Source organism: Lycium ferocissimum, chromosome 11, assembly GCF_029784015.1.
Source record: "Lycium ferocissimum isolate CSIRO_LF1 chromosome 11, AGI_CSIRO_Lferr_CH_V1, whole genome shotgun sequence".
NCBI lineage: Eukaryota > Viridiplantae > Streptophyta > Magnoliopsida > Solanales > Solanaceae > Lycium > Lycium ferocissimum.
This window is the reverse complement of record NC_081352.1, coordinates 41,830,379-41,848,400: the sequence shown is the minus strand read 5'-3', so window position 1 is coordinate 41,848,400 and position 18,022 is coordinate 41,830,379. Positions and strand designations below refer to the sequence as shown.

The 18,022-nt window shown below is 34.1% G+C and overlaps 2 protein-coding genes across 3 annotated transcripts; one reads left to right on the top strand and one right to left on the bottom strand.

Moving 5' to 3' along the window:
* The first annotated feature begins 188 nt into the window (after positions 1–188).
* On the top strand, positions 189–4,523 carry LOC132037334 (NAC domain-containing protein 73-like). Its single transcript, XM_059427834.1, has 3 exons — positions 189–653; positions 766–955; positions 3,678–4,523. Exons 1-3 carry the CDS (start codon positions 513–515, stop codon positions 4,226–4,228), a joined length of 882 nt encoding a protein of 293 aa, XP_059283817.1. The 5' UTR covers positions 189–512; the 3' UTR covers positions 4,229–4,523.
* Positions 4,524–8,813: 4,290 nt separating this feature from the next.
* On the bottom strand, positions 8,814–14,940 carry LOC132036386 (uncharacterized). Of its 2 annotated transcripts, XR_009409571.1 has the most exons (3): positions 14,169–14,940; positions 11,414–11,544; positions 8,814–9,161 (listed from the first exon to the last, which is right to left on the bottom strand). XR_009409571.1 is itself a non-coding variant. In XM_059426714.1 (2 exons), the coding sequence occupies exon 1, from the start codon at positions 14,861–14,863 to the stop codon at positions 14,189–14,191; it is 675 nt and encodes a 224-aa protein (XP_059282697.1). In that variant the 5' UTR covers positions 14,864–14,938; the 3' UTR covers positions 8,814–9,161; positions 14,169–14,188. The 2 variants fall into 2 exon arrangements, 1 of the variants encoding a protein (XP_059282697.1); XM_059426714.1 differs by lacking the exon at positions 11,414–11,544 and having other exon boundaries at positions 14,169–14,938.
* Between the last annotated feature and the right edge of the window lie 3,082 nt (positions 14,941–18,022).

The following is an 18,022-nucleotide window of genomic DNA, read 5'->3' as shown; positions in this document are numbered from 1 at the left end:
AATGTTCGTCAATGAAATAATCAATTCAAATACACCCTTTGGTTCTGCACAAAGATATACATTTATTCCACATGAAGCATTCTTACTTAAATGAGCTAAAGAAGAAGTGAATCCCAAGCAAACACTTTTTAAAAAAAGAAAAAAATTCCATCTTTGGTACTACTAATTATATTTCTCAACTTTTCCATCTAATATAATCTTTGAGGTGTAGCAAAACTCTTTCTTTTTGGGTGTAAGATGATACGAACAAGAAGTAGGTACTATACAAAGTAGGGAAAAAGAAGAAGTAGAATTTCAATAATATACCTTCCCAACTTTGAAGAGCAATTAGCTTGAGGGGAGAACATGCCTCAAGAACATAAGTTGCTTTTGCCTTTTTTCTTTTTAACCCTTTGTATCTCTTTCTACAAATTTTGTTATTTTGGAATAGTACTTAGAGAACAATAGTGAAAAAAGGTTTTCACCCTAATCTTGATGCTCTTAACTAAGAAAGTGAGAAAACAAAAGAAATCATGACTTGTATCAATATTGACTCTCTCAATAATGTTCCATCAAGTAATGAAAATATTAGTCTTACAAATGAAAGCCCCAAAGGTACAATAACAACAAGGACTTGTCCTTCTTGTGGTCATTTGATCAAATCTGAAGAAAAGGTTAGTCATTTTCTTTCTTTATTGTTTTATTTTGGTTACCTATAACATGATTCGTTTTTAATTTTTTTTTTTTTCCTCTTGTGGATTTTGTGGGGGAAAATTTGAAGTATAGGCTGGGATTCACAATCTTCCAGGGTTGCCAGCTGGGGTGAAGTTTGATCCAAGTGATCAAGAGATTCTTGAACATCTTGAGGCAAAGGTGAGATTGGATGCTCACAAACTTCATCCACTAATTGATGAATTCATACAAACACTAGAGGGAGAAAATGGGATTTGCTATACTCATCCAGAAAAGTTACCAGGTAAATCTACCAGTCCTAAAAGATTTCAAAATCCTTTAATTTTAAGTTGGTCAAAACTCACGCTAATTCTAAGTTTGACTTCCATACACGCAAATCAATGAAAAGATAATTGTAAGTAATCAGAGATAATAAGAGAGATTAGTAACCTGAAAATGTAATGCATGAAATCTATAGATCTGGAGAAAAACTATATCTTCCACAATTAATCAGCATTTGATGTCGAAAGAAAACAAATAAACATTTGATGGATGTTTAATCCCGATCAGTCTTAGCTCTTGATGGGGTTTCGTTTCGTAGTTGATACTATTGATAGTTGTTTAGTCATTCAAATAATGACTGACTTTTTTTATATAAATTCTACAGATAGCTTTCAATATTGTCGAACCAAAATAAACTTTATCTTTGTCAAAGATTATTAGATAGAATGGTACAAGAACAAGAATATGGATGCTAAAAGATTTTAAGTATCCCCTTTGTTTATTGTGTAAATGATTTTAATTGTGACGTTCAAACTCTTTTACAATCTCAAATAACAATTTGACATTGCTCATGAGAAACGCAACTATAAAAATAGTGTTTCCATGTATATATGGTTTGATAATGAGGTTATTATATTGCTAAATGTTGCAAGAAAATGGATCATAATTAAGAAATGTACTTTCCCGTACTCACATTAATCAAAGGGAAAAGGGTCAAATTTACTCTCCAAGTATGATTTATAGTTTAAATTGTCCTCCGTCAAAGTTTGGGATCAAATTTGTGCTTCCCGTTAGGATACTTGATAAATTTGTCATTATATGGATGAAAGTATGACTTGGACTCCACAATACAAAAAAAAAAAAAATTAGCCACGTCAGATCCACGTAGGCTCCACGTCGGATCTCAACCCCAATTCTTTTAACCCCCGTTTCCCCATCCCGTTAAATCATACAACCCTAGTTCATTTTATTTTATAAAGAGAGGGAATCACCCCCATTTGGTTCTTAAACCAGATTGTAAAAAGATAATACAATATTTGAAACAGGGATCTCTACATTAAGCTACGTTAAAATGAATCAAGATGAAAGGTGATGGAGTGTTGGAGAGGAAGGAACACAATAAAAATATTACTGCTGATTCAAAATCAATTCAGTTCACAAAGTTAAAAACCCTCTAATACAAACCGAAAAATGCAACCCTTAAAAGTTTGGTACACACTGCGGAAAAAAACCAAAAAAAAAAAAGAACTGAAATTACTCCAGAACTAGGAAGTATCTGAGCCAACTTAGCATTTTCAGTCATTGCTGAAAACTTTAGCATTTTGACACACTAAAAGAAAAACCTAATGCCCGCAATTGATAGATTATAGTACATAATACCCAATTCAGTGTACAAATGGAGTGATTCCCTCTCTTTCTAAAATAAAATGAACTAGGGTTGTATGATTTAATGGAATGGGGAAACGGGTTACGGGTTAAAAGAATTGGGGTTGGGATCCGACGTGGATCTATCGTGGCTAATTTTTTTTTGTGTTGTGGAGTCCAAGTCATACTTCCATCCATATAAGGGCAAATTTATCAAGTATCCTAACGGGGAGGACAAATTTGATTCGAAACTTTGACGGAGGGCAAATTTAAATTATAAATCATACTTGGAGGGTAAATTTGACCCTTTTCCCTTAATCAAATGAAATTAAGTTTTGTACACTGATAGTGTAAAAAAATATTCATACAATCAAGTCATATAAAATAAATTTTTTTAACTATAAATTCTCTGCATTTATACATCTTCTCAATCAAAACTTACACCAAGATCTAAGGGAGTTACATGAGTGGATTACTTCACCCTTTTCAGATTTGAAGGATAGCAAGTATCCTACTTGAGATTAGGTAAATGCAAAAGCTAAGCTTGAATATAAAGTAAATACAATCGCCATTATAAATATAACAGCCCGTAACTAACATGATATCACATGTTATACAATACTGATAGCATAAAAAGTTTTACACTATCGTTTGCCAGTAATTTATGTATTATAAAGCCAATAAGGCAAAGGCTTGAGGCCCCCAAATTTTTGGGGCCCCCATTTTTTTTCAAAAAAAAATAAAATTGATAGTAGGTGTTATGGCTAATTTTCTTGAAAAACAATTTACTCCTCATGATTTCATTTATATGGCTTGATTTTGGAATACAAGGATCAAATTAATTAATGTTCAATTCGAATATAAAATTTTTAATTTTTTGAAAATAAAGTTTTCATATTTAAAAATTATATAAAAAGTATTATAAATACACAATAGTGAACGATTCAAAATATATAAATAGTACTTGAAAAGTCATGATCAAAGAAAATATGTTTGAGTCTCTAGATAGTACTAACTTATAAGACACATAATGAAGAGATTAATATTTTAAGATAAAAGTTGCAAGATTTTGAAAAAAAATAACAAGAGAAAATTTTAGTCATGTGATTGATTAGTTATATCGTCAGTTTAAAAAAAACTAGAATAAATTGATTTTAAAAAGTTGTTAACAACTTTATATCTAAAAAAAAACTAAAATATATAGACTTTAAATAAAAATATATATGAAAGACATTTAGAATGAAATTAAGGCCCCTTCATATAATTTTGCTTTAGGCCACCGACTTTGTTAAACCGCCCGTCTTAAATCCTAAAAAAATATTATATATGATGATTGAAGTTGATAATTTCTGGTCCATTATTGCGCATGGTGCTTGCAGGAGTGACCAAAGATGGCTTAGTTCGACATTTTTTTCATAGACCATCGAAAGCATATACAACAGGCACAAGAAAAAGAAGAAAAGTACACACAGATATACAAGGCAATGAAACTCGATGGCACAAAACAGGCAAGACTAGGCCTGTTGTGTTAAAAAACAAAGTGAAAGGCCACAAGAAAATACTTGTTCTCTACACAAATTATGGAAAACAAAGGAAACCTGAGAAAACAAATTGGGTAATGCATCAATACCATCTTGGGGATAACGAAGATGAGAAAGAAGGAGAACTTGTTGTTTCTAAAGTCTTTTATCAAACTCAACCAAGACAATGTGGTGGTAACAATAATAATAATAATTCTCTCCTAAGAAATAATTGTCCTCCTCCTCCTCAAGTTAGAACAAATATTGGTCAAGTGGGATCGCAATTTGTTCAATGCTTCAATCCAACTGCTCTCATATCCTTCGAACAGTTTGAACATACTAATCGTCAGGCTACTCCTCGTCTTCCGAATTTTAATAACCTCCCTGACACCTCTACATTTATTCCTTGACCTTTTTTTTCCTTTTAGATGAGACGGTCACACATTGCTGAATAAGTTATCAAACAACATAAGTAGGGTGGACAGGAGGACTGGGAAGAATAAGGAGAGTTCTCTTGTAATTTTTCATTTTAACTATGTTTATTATTTTTGATGTGGTTATTTTATGTATTATTATTGGTAGTTCCTTTGTACAGTGAACTATACTGAACAAATAAGGGTACATGGCTCTTGACTGGGAGAGTAACTAATTAATCGAAGTTCAACTGTACAAAGATATATAGTGCTTTACTTTTTAGCGTATCTATACTAACTGTGCGTTATTTTCGTTTTCTAGTAATCTTTATGCGTTCTTTGTTATATTTGAAATTGTAGCACATTTATTTGAGTGAGCTTAACTTTTACATGCTCATATTGTAGAACAATTTCGATACTATTATATTAACTGAAAGATAACTGCAGGTAATTATTCACAATTGGAATTAGTAATTTAGAAAATAATGCAGGTAATCTGCTATAAACAGATTGAATACACTGACACTGCAAAAATATTTTACACTACTGACACTATGTATAAATTAAATCCTATTCGAGTAAGGGTTGGAAGTCATACTCTAGAGTCTAGACCAGGTCTAAAGCAATCTTCCTTTGTGATGGCGATTTTGGGTTGCAGCAAAAATAAATAATTCTAGATGTTAAGAAAAGTGTGCTGGAAAAAATCGAATAAACCATGTAATAGAATCGATCCACTAAAGTCTTGAGCAATGGTGGATCAGATCCTCGACAGATTATCTGATGCCTTATACAAGTAAGCAAATTGTTCAGCCATTTCCAACATTCTTAAGAGGGTAGAGTCAGATGATAAAGGTAAAATTTGAGTAACCAATATGAAGGATCATCGTCATATGTACATTCAATTAAAGATGGTGAAAAAGATAATTCTTCCTTGAGTAAACGTAGTAACAATCTGCTTGGTATAGAAAAGGTAATCCGTGATCGTGTACTATTCTTCTCACTTGTTAGGGAGAATACACAGTGCTAAGATTTGTCATGAATTTCCTACCTTAATTTTTTTTTTTCTTCAAACCACCTATTGGTGGAGGGACTTTAATTGAATTTTACCATAATTGTTTTACTTCAAAAAGTTTTAGAGAGTTTTGTTTAGGGGTTTTTTTTCTCTCAAAAGATTTATGCTTTTATATTAGTTTTTTTTTTGTTTGTTTTTAATATATGTAGATCAATTTATCAAACCATATTAGAATATTATGTCTCTTTTAGTATATTTTTCTTTTGTGTCTGATTTATAATCGTACAGTTCTTACACAAGTCATTCAAATTCAATCCTGGCAATTGGCGCGAATGCCCCTCAAATGCGCTGGTCTTTAAATTTTGCCACGCTAATTCGTGGTCTTTAACTTTTGTCCTTGTGATCTAATGGAACCGAACAAAAAGACTGAAATACCCCTACACCATAAACATATAAATAACAAAACCCAAACATAACGAAAATGAAACCAATACGAAACCAGAAATCTCCATCGATTCCAAACACAGAAATCTCCATTGATTCGAAACGCAGAAATCTCCATTGATTCATAATACAATGTCGGAAAAAGGTAAATACAAAACATACAGATTCAAATTTATTCATATTTGATTAAGTTTAGATTTGTTGATATTTGAAAATAACAAGAAGTCATCTTCGTTAAGATATGACCTAATTGTTCAGAAACATCTGATATTCAACTGAAAATCAACATTATGGATGATAAATTTACTAAACAACATCGAATTCATAGAATAAATTGCTTTATTCTGATTTTGATTAATTTATATGATACTTCTGATTATTAGACAATGCTTATTGAGTTACTATACTGAAATTGTAGTAACTTTCGTTGGCACAACAAAAGTTAAGCAAATCAGGTAGAGTTTTGAATTTTTTGTCAACTCCTACTTGCAAAGTAAGCAAAAATTCTGCCTTAAGGCAGACTTTTACAAAATTATGTCTTAAGGAATAATTTTATTGCAAAGCAAGTGAAAACTCTGCCTTAACGCATAATATGTTGAACAAGTTATGCCTTAAGGCAGAACTTACAAATAACATAATCTGATATAAAGGCAGACTTTGACCAGCAGAGTGTTATACCACAAAGCATAATATTTTGAACACGTGATGCTTAAAGGCATAATTTTATTGCAAAGTAAGTAAAACTCTGCCTTAAGGTAGAACTTACAAAATAACACAATCTGGTCTAAGGCAGACTTTGACAAGCAGAGTGAAAAATGAAATTTGCAGAACACAAATAAGATGAAAAAAAATAGATTATAAAAATTTATACAAAAAACATAGTAAAAACTAAACATAGTAGTATTCCATTATATTAAAAAATATTAACATAGTAATATTTAAATATTTCAATAACAACATAATAAAAACATCCATGTCCTAAAAAAACATAAAATAATATACTTAAAAAAAAAAAACAACAACAACAAACCACCCCCCTATAAAATCACTCGTAACCATTAGTCAAGTTCTGCCTTCAGGCAAAACTTTACATTCAAAAAGTTAATTAAGTTCTGCCTTTTTAGAGTCCAAAAAGGTAGTCAAGTTAGGCCATCAGGAAGAACTTTATAAATTCAAAAGTCAGTCAAGTTCTGCCTTAACTTTACATTAAAAAAGTTAGTCAAGTTTTGCCTTCAGGAAGCACTATAGAGTCCAATAAGGTAGTCAATTTAAGCCGTAAGGCAGAACTCTACATTCCAAAAGTTAGTCAAGCTCTGCTTTCAGGCAGAACTTTACATTCAAAAAGTTAGTCAAGTTCTGCCTTTAAGCAGCATTTTAGAGTCCAATAAGGTAGTCAACTTAAGCCTTAAGGCAGAACTTTACATTCCAAATGTAGTCAAGTTATTAAAAAAGAAAGAAACAATTAACCTGTACCATAATATAATGAGTTACTGGACTGTTACACAAACCAAAAAAATCACCTGCATCATAGAAGGAAGAGAATAGACAAAAGTTCGGTTTCATAAACCAAAAAAAAAAAAAAAATATACACAAAACCATAACACACAACACATGCTGGAATAGAAACACTTATAAAAATAACTTCATTCATAAGTTATGCAGGAATAGGGATAAGTTTAGTTACAAAAACAAAAAATTAAACATAAACTAAGGAGTTTGAACAACTTAGGACTGAAGGCAGAGGTTAAATCACAGTTCTGCCCTCTAATGCATAACTTTTGAGCAAGTTAGGCCTGAAGGCAAAAGTTGAATCACAGTCAAGAGTTGCCTGAAGGCAGAGGTTGAATCAGAACTTAGAACATTCAACACAAAGAAATCCAAAAGCACATATCAAAAATCCACAAAAAACAAAGAAAACACGACATAACCATGAAAAAATCATATAGAAACTTTGAATAAACACTAAAACTATAGTTTACAATCAGAAACGATCAATTACATACAAAAACATAACGAAAAAAGAAAAAACAACAAAGGCGAAGAATATACCTACAATAAACAAAAGTACATATCAAAAAAAAAAAAAAAAACAATGGAAACAACATAATAAGAAATTAAAAAAAAAACCAACATAAACAATGGAAACACGACTTAACAATGAAAAAATCATACAGAAACTTTGAATAAACACTAAAACCATAGTTTACAATCAGAAACGATCAATTACATACAAAAACATAACGGGAAAAAAGAAAAAAAAAAACAAAGGTGAAGAATATACTTACAATAAACAAAATCGACTTCAATAACAACTATAAATTCGTACAGTTAAAGAGAAACAACTCAAAGAGAAACGGGAGACACAGAAAAAAAGCGCATGATAATCGAAAAAACTGTAAAAACGAAATAGTAAGGGTTCAATAGAGTAAGGGGTAATTTCGTCCGAAAAGTTTCATTAAAAGAGGCGGAAGGGTAAATATTAAAGCCCACGCGTTTGAAGGACAAAAGTTAAAGACCATCACGTTTGAAGGATAATCTCGCAAAACAAAAAAAGAATTCAATCTGATGATGCATTAATTGGTAACTGCGGACTCTGCCTTTTGGATAATAAAAATACTGCACCTCAATCCCAAACTCCGTCTCTGAATAATAACTTAAATAAAATCTCCTAACTGAAAAAGAGATTTATAGAAGGTGCTACTGGCAAATCCGTTCAGTATCTCTATTGAAATTTATACATGAAAATAACAGTTTGATACCTTTAGTTACACATGAATGACAAAGAACACTCTCATCATGGTTTTACTATCACAGAAAACCCAAGTCAAATGTGAAGCTGTTATCTTATGTTCCTCATACATCACGAATCACCAATTCGCCAGATTTTGTGAAGAATTCTGTTAGTTTTTCACCTCTTTTGTAACAAATTCTATTTCTTGTTCGTCAATTGAATTGTGAAGTATTAACTAGTTGCTAAGGTTCACAAGCGGCCTGAAGGGAAAACAAAATGATTCTGAAAAAACGATACACCCCCCTTACAGATTTCTAGTCAGAGCAACGTGACAGGAAGCAATATCAACCTTGTATATGCATAGTAGAAGCAAATAGCGAATTGACGACTCAAAATAGCACTCAGGACCAGTTGTGCTGACATAATGTGTAAAACTGATCTCTGGAACAAGTATTCACACATAAATATGATATGTGCAGGGTGGTGTAAGAGCAAAATATTACACAGTTGACGATTGTACTTAGTTTCCTTTGGCACCAGAATATTATTAAGTCCATCACATCACCATCTATCCCATTATTGTTTCAGCAGAACAGCCATCTCACAAAATACATATATAGGTCTTCAACTATAATGATATGCATGCGAACATTTTTCATCGTGAAGCCACTAAGCCGGCAGCGATGGCTGAGACGATCATCCCTGCCTGGTGTTCTGCAGTTCGACACTTGCTAGTCTCCTTTCTGCAAAACACAGACCAGACTTGTTAGATGGGGTGAGTACAATGTGTTGCAATTTTGACCTACCGTACATCAAAAGACTAACTATATGTTCAACTTATTGAATCTGTTATATTAGGGAAAAAAATTGAGGAGAAAAGGTTTTTACTTGTACGGAGTAAGAAAGTTAAAATCCCAGTTAACTTTATGTACATCAGGATGCAACTTCTCTTGCTCTCACACTCGGCTCTCTCTAACATTAATCAATTCCATTGTTCTTTGACACAAACAGTTAGCAATGGTGACACAAACAAATTAAACCACCTGTTCATGGACTACACAGAAACCTCCTCGGTTTGAAGGTTATGCCAACTGGAATCAACTGAAGAACCCATAGAAAAGCGACTAACATCCATTCATATAGGCAAGCAAGCTTGTCCAAAAGAAAATACTGTGAAATGTTCATCCTTCCTCAAAAGTGTATTGAAAGCAGTGGATAAGAAATGTAGAGACTATCTATGGGGTAGTGAGAACACAACAGGAAAGTAGCACCTATCTATGGGGTAGCGAGAACACAACAGGAAAGTAGCTCTAGTACCGTGGGATAAAATCTGTGTACCAAAGAAATATGGTGGTTTAAACATTAAGAGCTGCAAGAACTGGAATCAGTGGGCAAACCTATATGGCAAGTAGCAAAGAAGGATCTGTTATGGATCAGATGGGTGCATGGACTATATATGAGAGGAAAGAAGGACTTCTGGGCACACATACGACTGACTACAGTTGGTACTGGAAGAAGTTGAACTGATTAAGAGCCTGATGACAAGCTGGTGTCAAAGTGGAACATACTGTTTGACACCAAAACGTAAATACTCTGTATCTAGTAGTTATAATGCTATGCCGGGAATGCTCCCTAGACTGAGGACTTCAAACCTCATCTGGAACTCAATACTACTGCCAAGACACAGGTTTGTGGTTGGCCAAGCAAGGAAAAGTTACCAACCAAGGCAAGACTGACCAGGCTGAATATACCAGTGCAGGATGATAAGTGCAGGATGATAAGTGTTGCTTATGTGATGAGGCACAAGTTGAGACTCAGAAGTCAGAACTGACTTATTATCAAGCTGTAAATGGTTTTCCTATGTGAGAAAGGAGATGGAGAAGTGGTCTGGGATAACATTGCGCAGAAGGGATGTGAGCCAAGGATTGCAATGGATTCAGAACAAGAGGTGGAAACAGTTCAAAAAAGAGGTTGTTACAGCTTGTTGGGGGGCAATGATATATCATACATGGAAGGCAAGGAATTGGAAACTGTTCAAGAAAGCAACTGCAGATAAAGAGGAGGTGATTATATAGATTCAAAAGGAAGTAAAAGAGAGAATGGACTACCTGAAGAACTCCAAGAAGGCACATAGGAGTCAGGCTATAGTTCAGAAATTTTGTAGTTAGCTGCTCGTTTGTTTTTGCTGTTTAGTATAAGATGCAACTTAAGATTGTAAGTTTTTATTTGGTGTTGCTTTACTGGGGCCTAAGAGTACTAGCACCCTTCCTGGAAGTTGTTAGTTTCTCTTAGGTGCTCTTTTCTTGTGGAAAATTTGTCTGCTATGGTAATAATACACAGTTTACTGCCCAAAAAAAAAAAAAAAAAGAAAAAGTGAAACCCTAAAGGAAGACTGCAAGCTCGCTTGTATTACAACATAAAAAGAGACTGCAAGCTCGCACTAATAGATAAATTATCCAAGAAGAAACCAAAATTAGAGGATATTCCTTCTGATTCGGTAGCTAAAAATCCTTTGAAGAGGCACGTGAAAGTAGGATACACGTATAAGTCAGCCTAACAGGTACTAAGGCAATATAAACTTACTTGCTTCATGATAAATCCTTTCTTTATTGCGAAAACTCTGGATCCATAAAATGCCAAATGGACGATGCTTTGCAAGATAAGGTATAACATTGTCTTAAGTTCTACTGTTGCACGCAACCAAACAAGAAAATTGCAACACTTTTTTTTGGGGGGAATAAGTATACACGCAACACTTATCTAGCAATGGAACCTATTTACTAAGAGACACCTAGCAAAACAGCTCAATAATTCTTTTCTAACAATTCAGGATTTAAATATGAGGCCACTCCTTTAAGGCGAAAGTTGCTTAACTGGTGGATACAGGATAGCCAGACCTGGACACAAAATGCACGAGATAATGCTGCAAATCGTTCCGTGTTTGGAGTGTAGGAAACTAGTTGAAAGTAAACAGAGAAGATGTGGAGAAGCTAACCTCAAACACAATGTAAGTTTACAGTCAATTGCCTTGCTGAGCACACGTATCCTTCATGCAGATAGCATGATGCCCAAGCAATTGCCCTGGGCAAATGTATCTTTTTGTACAGACTGGACGAAACTCTTAACTTGGGCGGAGAATTAGGATACATCACTAACAATTAAGAGATTCAAGTGGGAGAAACCTCTCTGATTAAAGGAGAACGAAGCTTTAGTGAAACCTATGAAAAAGGAAAGGACCTTTAGAGATTCTGAAGGAAAACTACTATTGGCATAGTGTAATACTTCAGGAGAGGTACTTATTTCTTTTGATCAGTTCAAGAGAGGTACTAGTTCAATGTGAAGGTGCAGCCGACGCTTTTCGAACTGAGATGGTGTAAGAATCACCCAATTAAGTATCTTTTAAAGAAAAAGGATGTCTTGTACTAACCAAAGCAGTCAATGGAACTGCGACTCAAAAGTCCAAACTGGTGACCACAAGATTATACCCAAGAAATCAAGACCTCACTAGTAAATATAAACAGTCAGGTTCACCATTGTTACATTGTTACCTAGCAGATAATCAAGCAGCAAATTCGTGGAAAACCTATGGACATCAAGTAAGTTCTTGTCAAGTCTTTGGTGACTTTACGGAGCTCTACCCCCAACTCAAAACAATAATTACCCATTTTTCACGATCAGATCTCAAAATTTAAAAAATAGGAGCACAAAATATATAACAACACAAATTTACATTGCAGATTGTTGAAATTAATTCACCTCAAAATGTAATTGAGGGTGTTAAGAACCATCCTAACGCCCAATATGTGGATATCTTTTGGATTCAAACGTATATGTAGGGGTATTAAACCCCACAAATGAAGGTAGCTTTTTCTTGTGAGAAAGCACAGGTATAAAATGAGACTGCAACACAAGTTGGTCTCGTATCTAAAGCTAGAAAGAACACAGCAAACAGGAATTAGGAAGAAGTAAAAAAGGGCACTGCACCAGCTCTCTCTATCTCTCACATTCTTTGTAAACAATATCAGTAAGGTTCTTACTTAATCTAGTACCTAAGATGTCAGATATATATGATGGTCATAAAGTCATAACTGTTTGGAGGTTATCTTCAATGCCAATACAAACAAGCAAGACAGATACGTCCTCCGTCCCAACTTATGTGATGGTGTTTGACTAGGCATGGAGTTTAAGAATGAACGAAAGACTCTTGAAACTAGTGGACTTAAACAAGCCATACATATTTGTGTGGCCATAAATCATCTCATTGAGGGTAAAATAGAAAGTATTACAGTTAAATTATTACTACTGAATATAGTAAGAGTCAATCTTTTAGGACTAACTAAAAAGGAAAGAGTGTCGCATAAATTGGGACAGAGGGAGTATGATGGAAAAGGGGGCACAGAATTAGGCACCACAGGAGTAGGTGTAAGTACAAGAAAGGGACTTGTACAAAATCTAATTGTATCAGGGTAAGAACTCTGCCGTCAATCCTTAACAGGGGCAAATGGTTTACAATGGAACGTTGCAGATGTAGTTTTTTCCCCACTGTTTTTGGACCCAAACAAAGCATTTATGATATTGAAGATTAATAAGATCGACCCCAACTAGCTTGGGGTTAAAGCATAGTAGTAGTAGTAGTAGCCATTTATTTTTCGCGGTCTAAGGTGGAAAATATAATTGTTCTTGCACCAAGAAAACCATCCGGTGAAAAGTTCTTACGCGAAATAGTCGAGACTAGAAAGTTGAAGTTGACGCTTCATTTACATATTAAGTTACCAAAAGCTTAAGTCCTTCAACAATATATGTGTTCTCCTCAGTAGTTGTGGAAGATTGAACAATATGCTACTCTTAGAGAGAGAACAGTGCTCTCTTAGTTAAGGAGTCAAATTCTTGAGAAATATCAAGCAATAACATTAGTCATCAGGAGAAAATCAATTGACATAAAAAAAAATAAAAAATGAGGACCTCCTGATTAGAGGTCGCATATCTCGTATCACTAGAAGTATGCATGAGTATAGTTCGAATTTTTTCCCGTAAATCCCAGCTCAAATTTTATTTCCTCAACAACAAATTCCAAGTTAGTTTGTGTCTGCTATATGAATCTTCAATATCAATTCACTCCATCTTGACCATTTCATCCCAATACTCAACATTTTCAATATCAATCCTCCAATTTAAGGAAAACTTTCCTTATAGTCGAACAAATTAATTAACACAAAATCTTACACCAATGCGCAATACGATTTTGGATGTTTCTTACCTATTGTATTGTATTGTGTTGTTAGTCTAAACACAATGTTTTTTTTTATTGTTACTTAAACTTAATTGTATCATATTGTTAAATCCATCGCTATGTAACGACGAAAAGTCTCATATTGTGTAACGGCCAATTAGGCGTGATCACGTTGTTACTTATTTCTTTTCTCATTTTGTCTTTACTTATTAACTAATAATCACATTTTATCCTTTACCCTACCTTTTTGCAGTAGCTTTACCCCGTACCCCTACTTGTAGGTTTATGCTTCAAATTGCTGATGTGTGACATTCTACTTGTAGGTTTATGCTACAAATTTCTTATGTGTGATATTACTGTTAGGACTGAAACCGTACAATCTTTCGAAACATTGTATTCATCAAAACAATACAATACGATAAAATACAACACAATACAATAAAATACCACACATTATGTAACAACCATCCAAACAGACTGTAATTAAAACCAAAAAAACTCAAGCTTGTCAAATAATCACCTGTCAAGACAACACAATTCCTACAATTTCTTCTTCTTCCTGAAGATATAAACATCGGTCTCCTCATACGCATACTCTTGATGTAAATGCTCATGTGGAACCTTCTCAACATCAAACATCTCCCCACAAAGCTCCCAAAACTTCGTATGCGCTTCAGGTGATCTCAACTGATACCCCAACAAAACAACACCATTTTCATCAACCAAATCATCCACAGCCGTCAACAACGGACCCACAGTCTCCTCCAAATACACCACGTCAGCAGCAATAACAACATCAAACGGTGGGCCCATTGACTTTATCTGATCTTTATTAGACCAATTCAACTGAGCCGTTTTCAAACTCTTCTTCAGAATGGGTTTGTTCTTTTTGAGGTTGTGTTTTAAAGCCGGCATAACAGGAGGGATGTCTGTTATAACGATGTTGTTTAGGCCCAATAAGAAAAGGCCCATTGATGCTACACCGCAACCCGCGCCGAGTTCGATGCCACGTTTGTTGTGGAAGTTAAGGATGTCGGAATAGGGATTTGGTGTAACGGCGCATGTTAGAGGATGCCAACGTTCGATGAATTTGACGAGGACAAGTGAACAAGGCCAAACGCTGGTTCCAACGTGCATTGATCCATTGTCTTGGTGGAATGATAATTCAGAATTAAGGACTTGAAGATCGATCACGGGTGAATCAGTGAACTTCATTGTTTCTCTCTTTTGTGCTCTCAGTTGTTTCACTTTCCCTTTTGAATTGATTCAAATTTCACGGTTTGTCCATCAAATGGGCTTTTTTGCCCTTCAAATGGGCTGGTCTTTAAATTTGGGGCAATTTGCAGGATTGGCCTTCGCTGGGGGTGGTCTTTAATTTTTAGCCCTCAAAATGGTGGTCTTTAAATTTTGTCCTTGGTGATTAAGAATTGCAGCGAAATTTACATGGCATAGGCAGAATTTTTGCATGAGCAGAATTTCACTGGCCAGATTTACAAAATTCTGATTTTGCAAAGTCTACCTTGCGATTTTTTTATTTTTTTTACAAAGCTGGGGTTCGAACCCACAACCTCGGGGTATTAGGCGAGGGGTAAAACTTAAAGACCACCAATTTGAAGGGCCAAAAAAAGTTAAATTTGGGGTAAGAACGTGCGTGCCCCTTAAACCAAAATAATTATTTGTCCATCTCCCATTACTTTCGTGCTCCCAGAAAAAATTAAAATTATGTATCCGAGATGCTCAAATTATGATACCAACATGGTATATACGAAGACTGCTTACCATTCTCTTAGTCCTCCATGATACCATTATGGTGTATAAATATACTGAGAAGGTATTATGGATGATCATGTCATTTATTTAAAAAGGCACACTTTCTCGAGAAAAACCTCTATGATATCATCGTCTTATGTACGTATATTGTGATGGTATTATAGAGAACTACTTCAGTCCTTCAATGAGACACTCCTCAAGACCATGGTACCATCGTGGTATATAAATATATTGAGATGGTATCATGGAGAGTCCTCCATGATACCATCATGATATATAATAAATATATTGCGATGATATCATGAAGAAAGGGGATTGGGCGATGGGGCACGTCGGGTAATTAGTTTGGGCTGGGCAGAAGTGAAAAATAGTTTGGGAGGGGGCATAGGCGAGTAATTAGTTTGGGTTGGGCGGGCAATTAGTGATGTTTTCCCTTTAAATTTTGATCTTTAAAATCAACCTATGTCTACCGGACATAAGTTCTTTAAGAACGCGGAGCATAATTTATGAAATATTAGAAAAACATAAATTTGTGTCCCGCGGAAAAAATACTCTTTACATCATAATTTAAGTGTCAATTTGACTGGTTCTAAACTAAAGATGTGTCTAATGTACTAAAATATCTTTTAATCTTGTGATTTTAAACTTGTCATACATGATATTTGAATTGTCAACTTTTTACTAAATATAAAGAGACTTTTTTTTGGGAATCTTGTAAGATTTTAAACTTGTCATAAAAATTAAAACATAGATGTTTGAATTGTCAACTTTTTACTAAATATAAAGAGACACGCAGGTCTTTTTGGGGTGATCTTTAAAAAGCCTGAAAAATAAAACACTTAAATCCCAAAGTTCGAAGGAGTATTTGTCCTGAGGAGTAAAAATTAAAAACCAACACAAAATAGGGACAAAAGTGCAAATAACCTGCTGAAATTTCAGTCTGTTAAAAAGTGGCATAAACTTGTTTAGGAATTACCTTCAAATCTTATGCCTTATGGGCAAACTTTGTCTTGAAGCATATATATGCGCTTTTTTTAACCAACTCAAATGGACAAACATGCTCCTTGTAATTTTGAAAATATGTACTTAATTTTTTTTCAATTCCCACGTAATATCTTCCCGATACCTTCAAATTGTCCTTCAAATCTAAACAAAGCGGACTTCAAGTGTCTTTTAATTTTTTTTTTGTCCCTCAATAAGGCAAAGTTTAAATTTTATATGTCTTTAATTTTAACTAAAAGTCTCCATTGCCTTCACTTAAAAAAGTTTAGACCGAAAATATCCAAAGGTTATGGGCTCACTCCCCAGAACGAAATTATTTTTTATTTTATGCACGAGCGGGGGTTCGAACCCGGAACTTCATGTATTCGCTCAAAATAAAATTTAAAAAAATCACAAAATTTAGACCACAAATTTGAGTTTAAAGACCACCCGATTCGCAAACTCTTTTCCGGGTTGTCCTTGATTTTTAATTTTTGTCCCTCAAATTAAGATCTTTAATTTTTGGCCTTCGCTTAAAAAAGTGACCAAAAATATCCAAAGGTTATGGGAGAGGACAAAAAAAGTTAAAAAAATCACAAGGTGAGGGGAAAGTTAAAGACCACCCCCTTAAAGGTAGAGTTTGGAATAAGGGCAATTGCAAATTGCCCAATAACCCATAGATACGGCCAATACATCTAGTTTGCAGGCGATGTAGCCCATTGTATCATTGGTGTATATATAATGTATATGTTTTGTATAGCTATATATAAACATTACATATAGTCGTATATATAATATGTATGCTTTGTATAATCATGTATAAACACAGAAACCAACTCAAATTGCAGCATATAGGTAATTTATCTGTCCCTAGCTTTCCTTGTTTCTCATTGTAATAAAGTAAACAAAATAGGCAATTCTTAGCTAGAGGTTTGGCGGATAAGAACTTTTGTCAGAATGCTAAAAGCAAATATATGTGTTAGCCAAAAATTAATGAAGCAAAAGTAGGACAGAGTCGTCAATTAGTTCCATTCACATGTAATCACGTTGTCTTTAGCAATGCACTAGTCCAATTACTTTATTATCCTTAACTGTTTCTTTATAAGCAGTTTTTTATGGCTTATTATTTCTTTATTAATTAGTGTCTAATCCTTTCCCGTCACTGCTAAAGTGTTTAGCAGACGGCAACATGACGGGTTCCGAATGACGAGAGGAGAAGGCGAGGGAAAAGGGGAAAGATGGGGTTTTTCAAAAATATTTGCCTAATTAGTTTGGCTAAATCAGGTAATAAATAAGTTGGATTAAAATAGGCAAACTAGACTCCTGACTGGTTCAAAACTGTAATTATCTGTTAATTTTTGGGAAATTTTCAAAATTATACAGAGAAACATAAAATCTTATGTTACGTAGCCTAATAAACAATATTATATAACACTATATATGAGGGAGAGCATTATTCATAATGTATCAACTTTGTATAAAAGTGTATAATAGTGTATAAAAGGTAACTATACACAAATATGAGCTAAATCGGATAATAAACTCAAAATATGAGCTGCGTGGCGGAAATATTTTCTCCCAGTAAAAATAGAGCATAATTTTTCCTTAATTATTTTGCCCTTT

Bases quoted from the DNA above. Each gene is read 5' to 3' on its own strand.
- LOC132037334 (XM_059427834.1), top strand. From the start codon at position 513: ATGACTTGTATCAATATTGACTCTCTCAATAATGTTCCATCAAGTAAT. The intron at 654-765 runs GTTAGTCATTTT...TTTGAAGTATAG, and splicing joins TGATCAAATCTGAAGAAAAG to GCTGGGATTCACAATCTTCC. The intron at 956-3,677 runs GTAAATCTACCA...TGGTGCTTGCAG, and splicing joins TCATCCAGAAAAGTTACCAG to GAGTGACCAAAGATGGCTTA.
- LOC132036386 (XM_059426714.1), bottom strand. From the start codon at position 14,863: ATGAAGTTCACTGATTCACCCGTGATCGATCTTCAAGTCCTTAATTCT.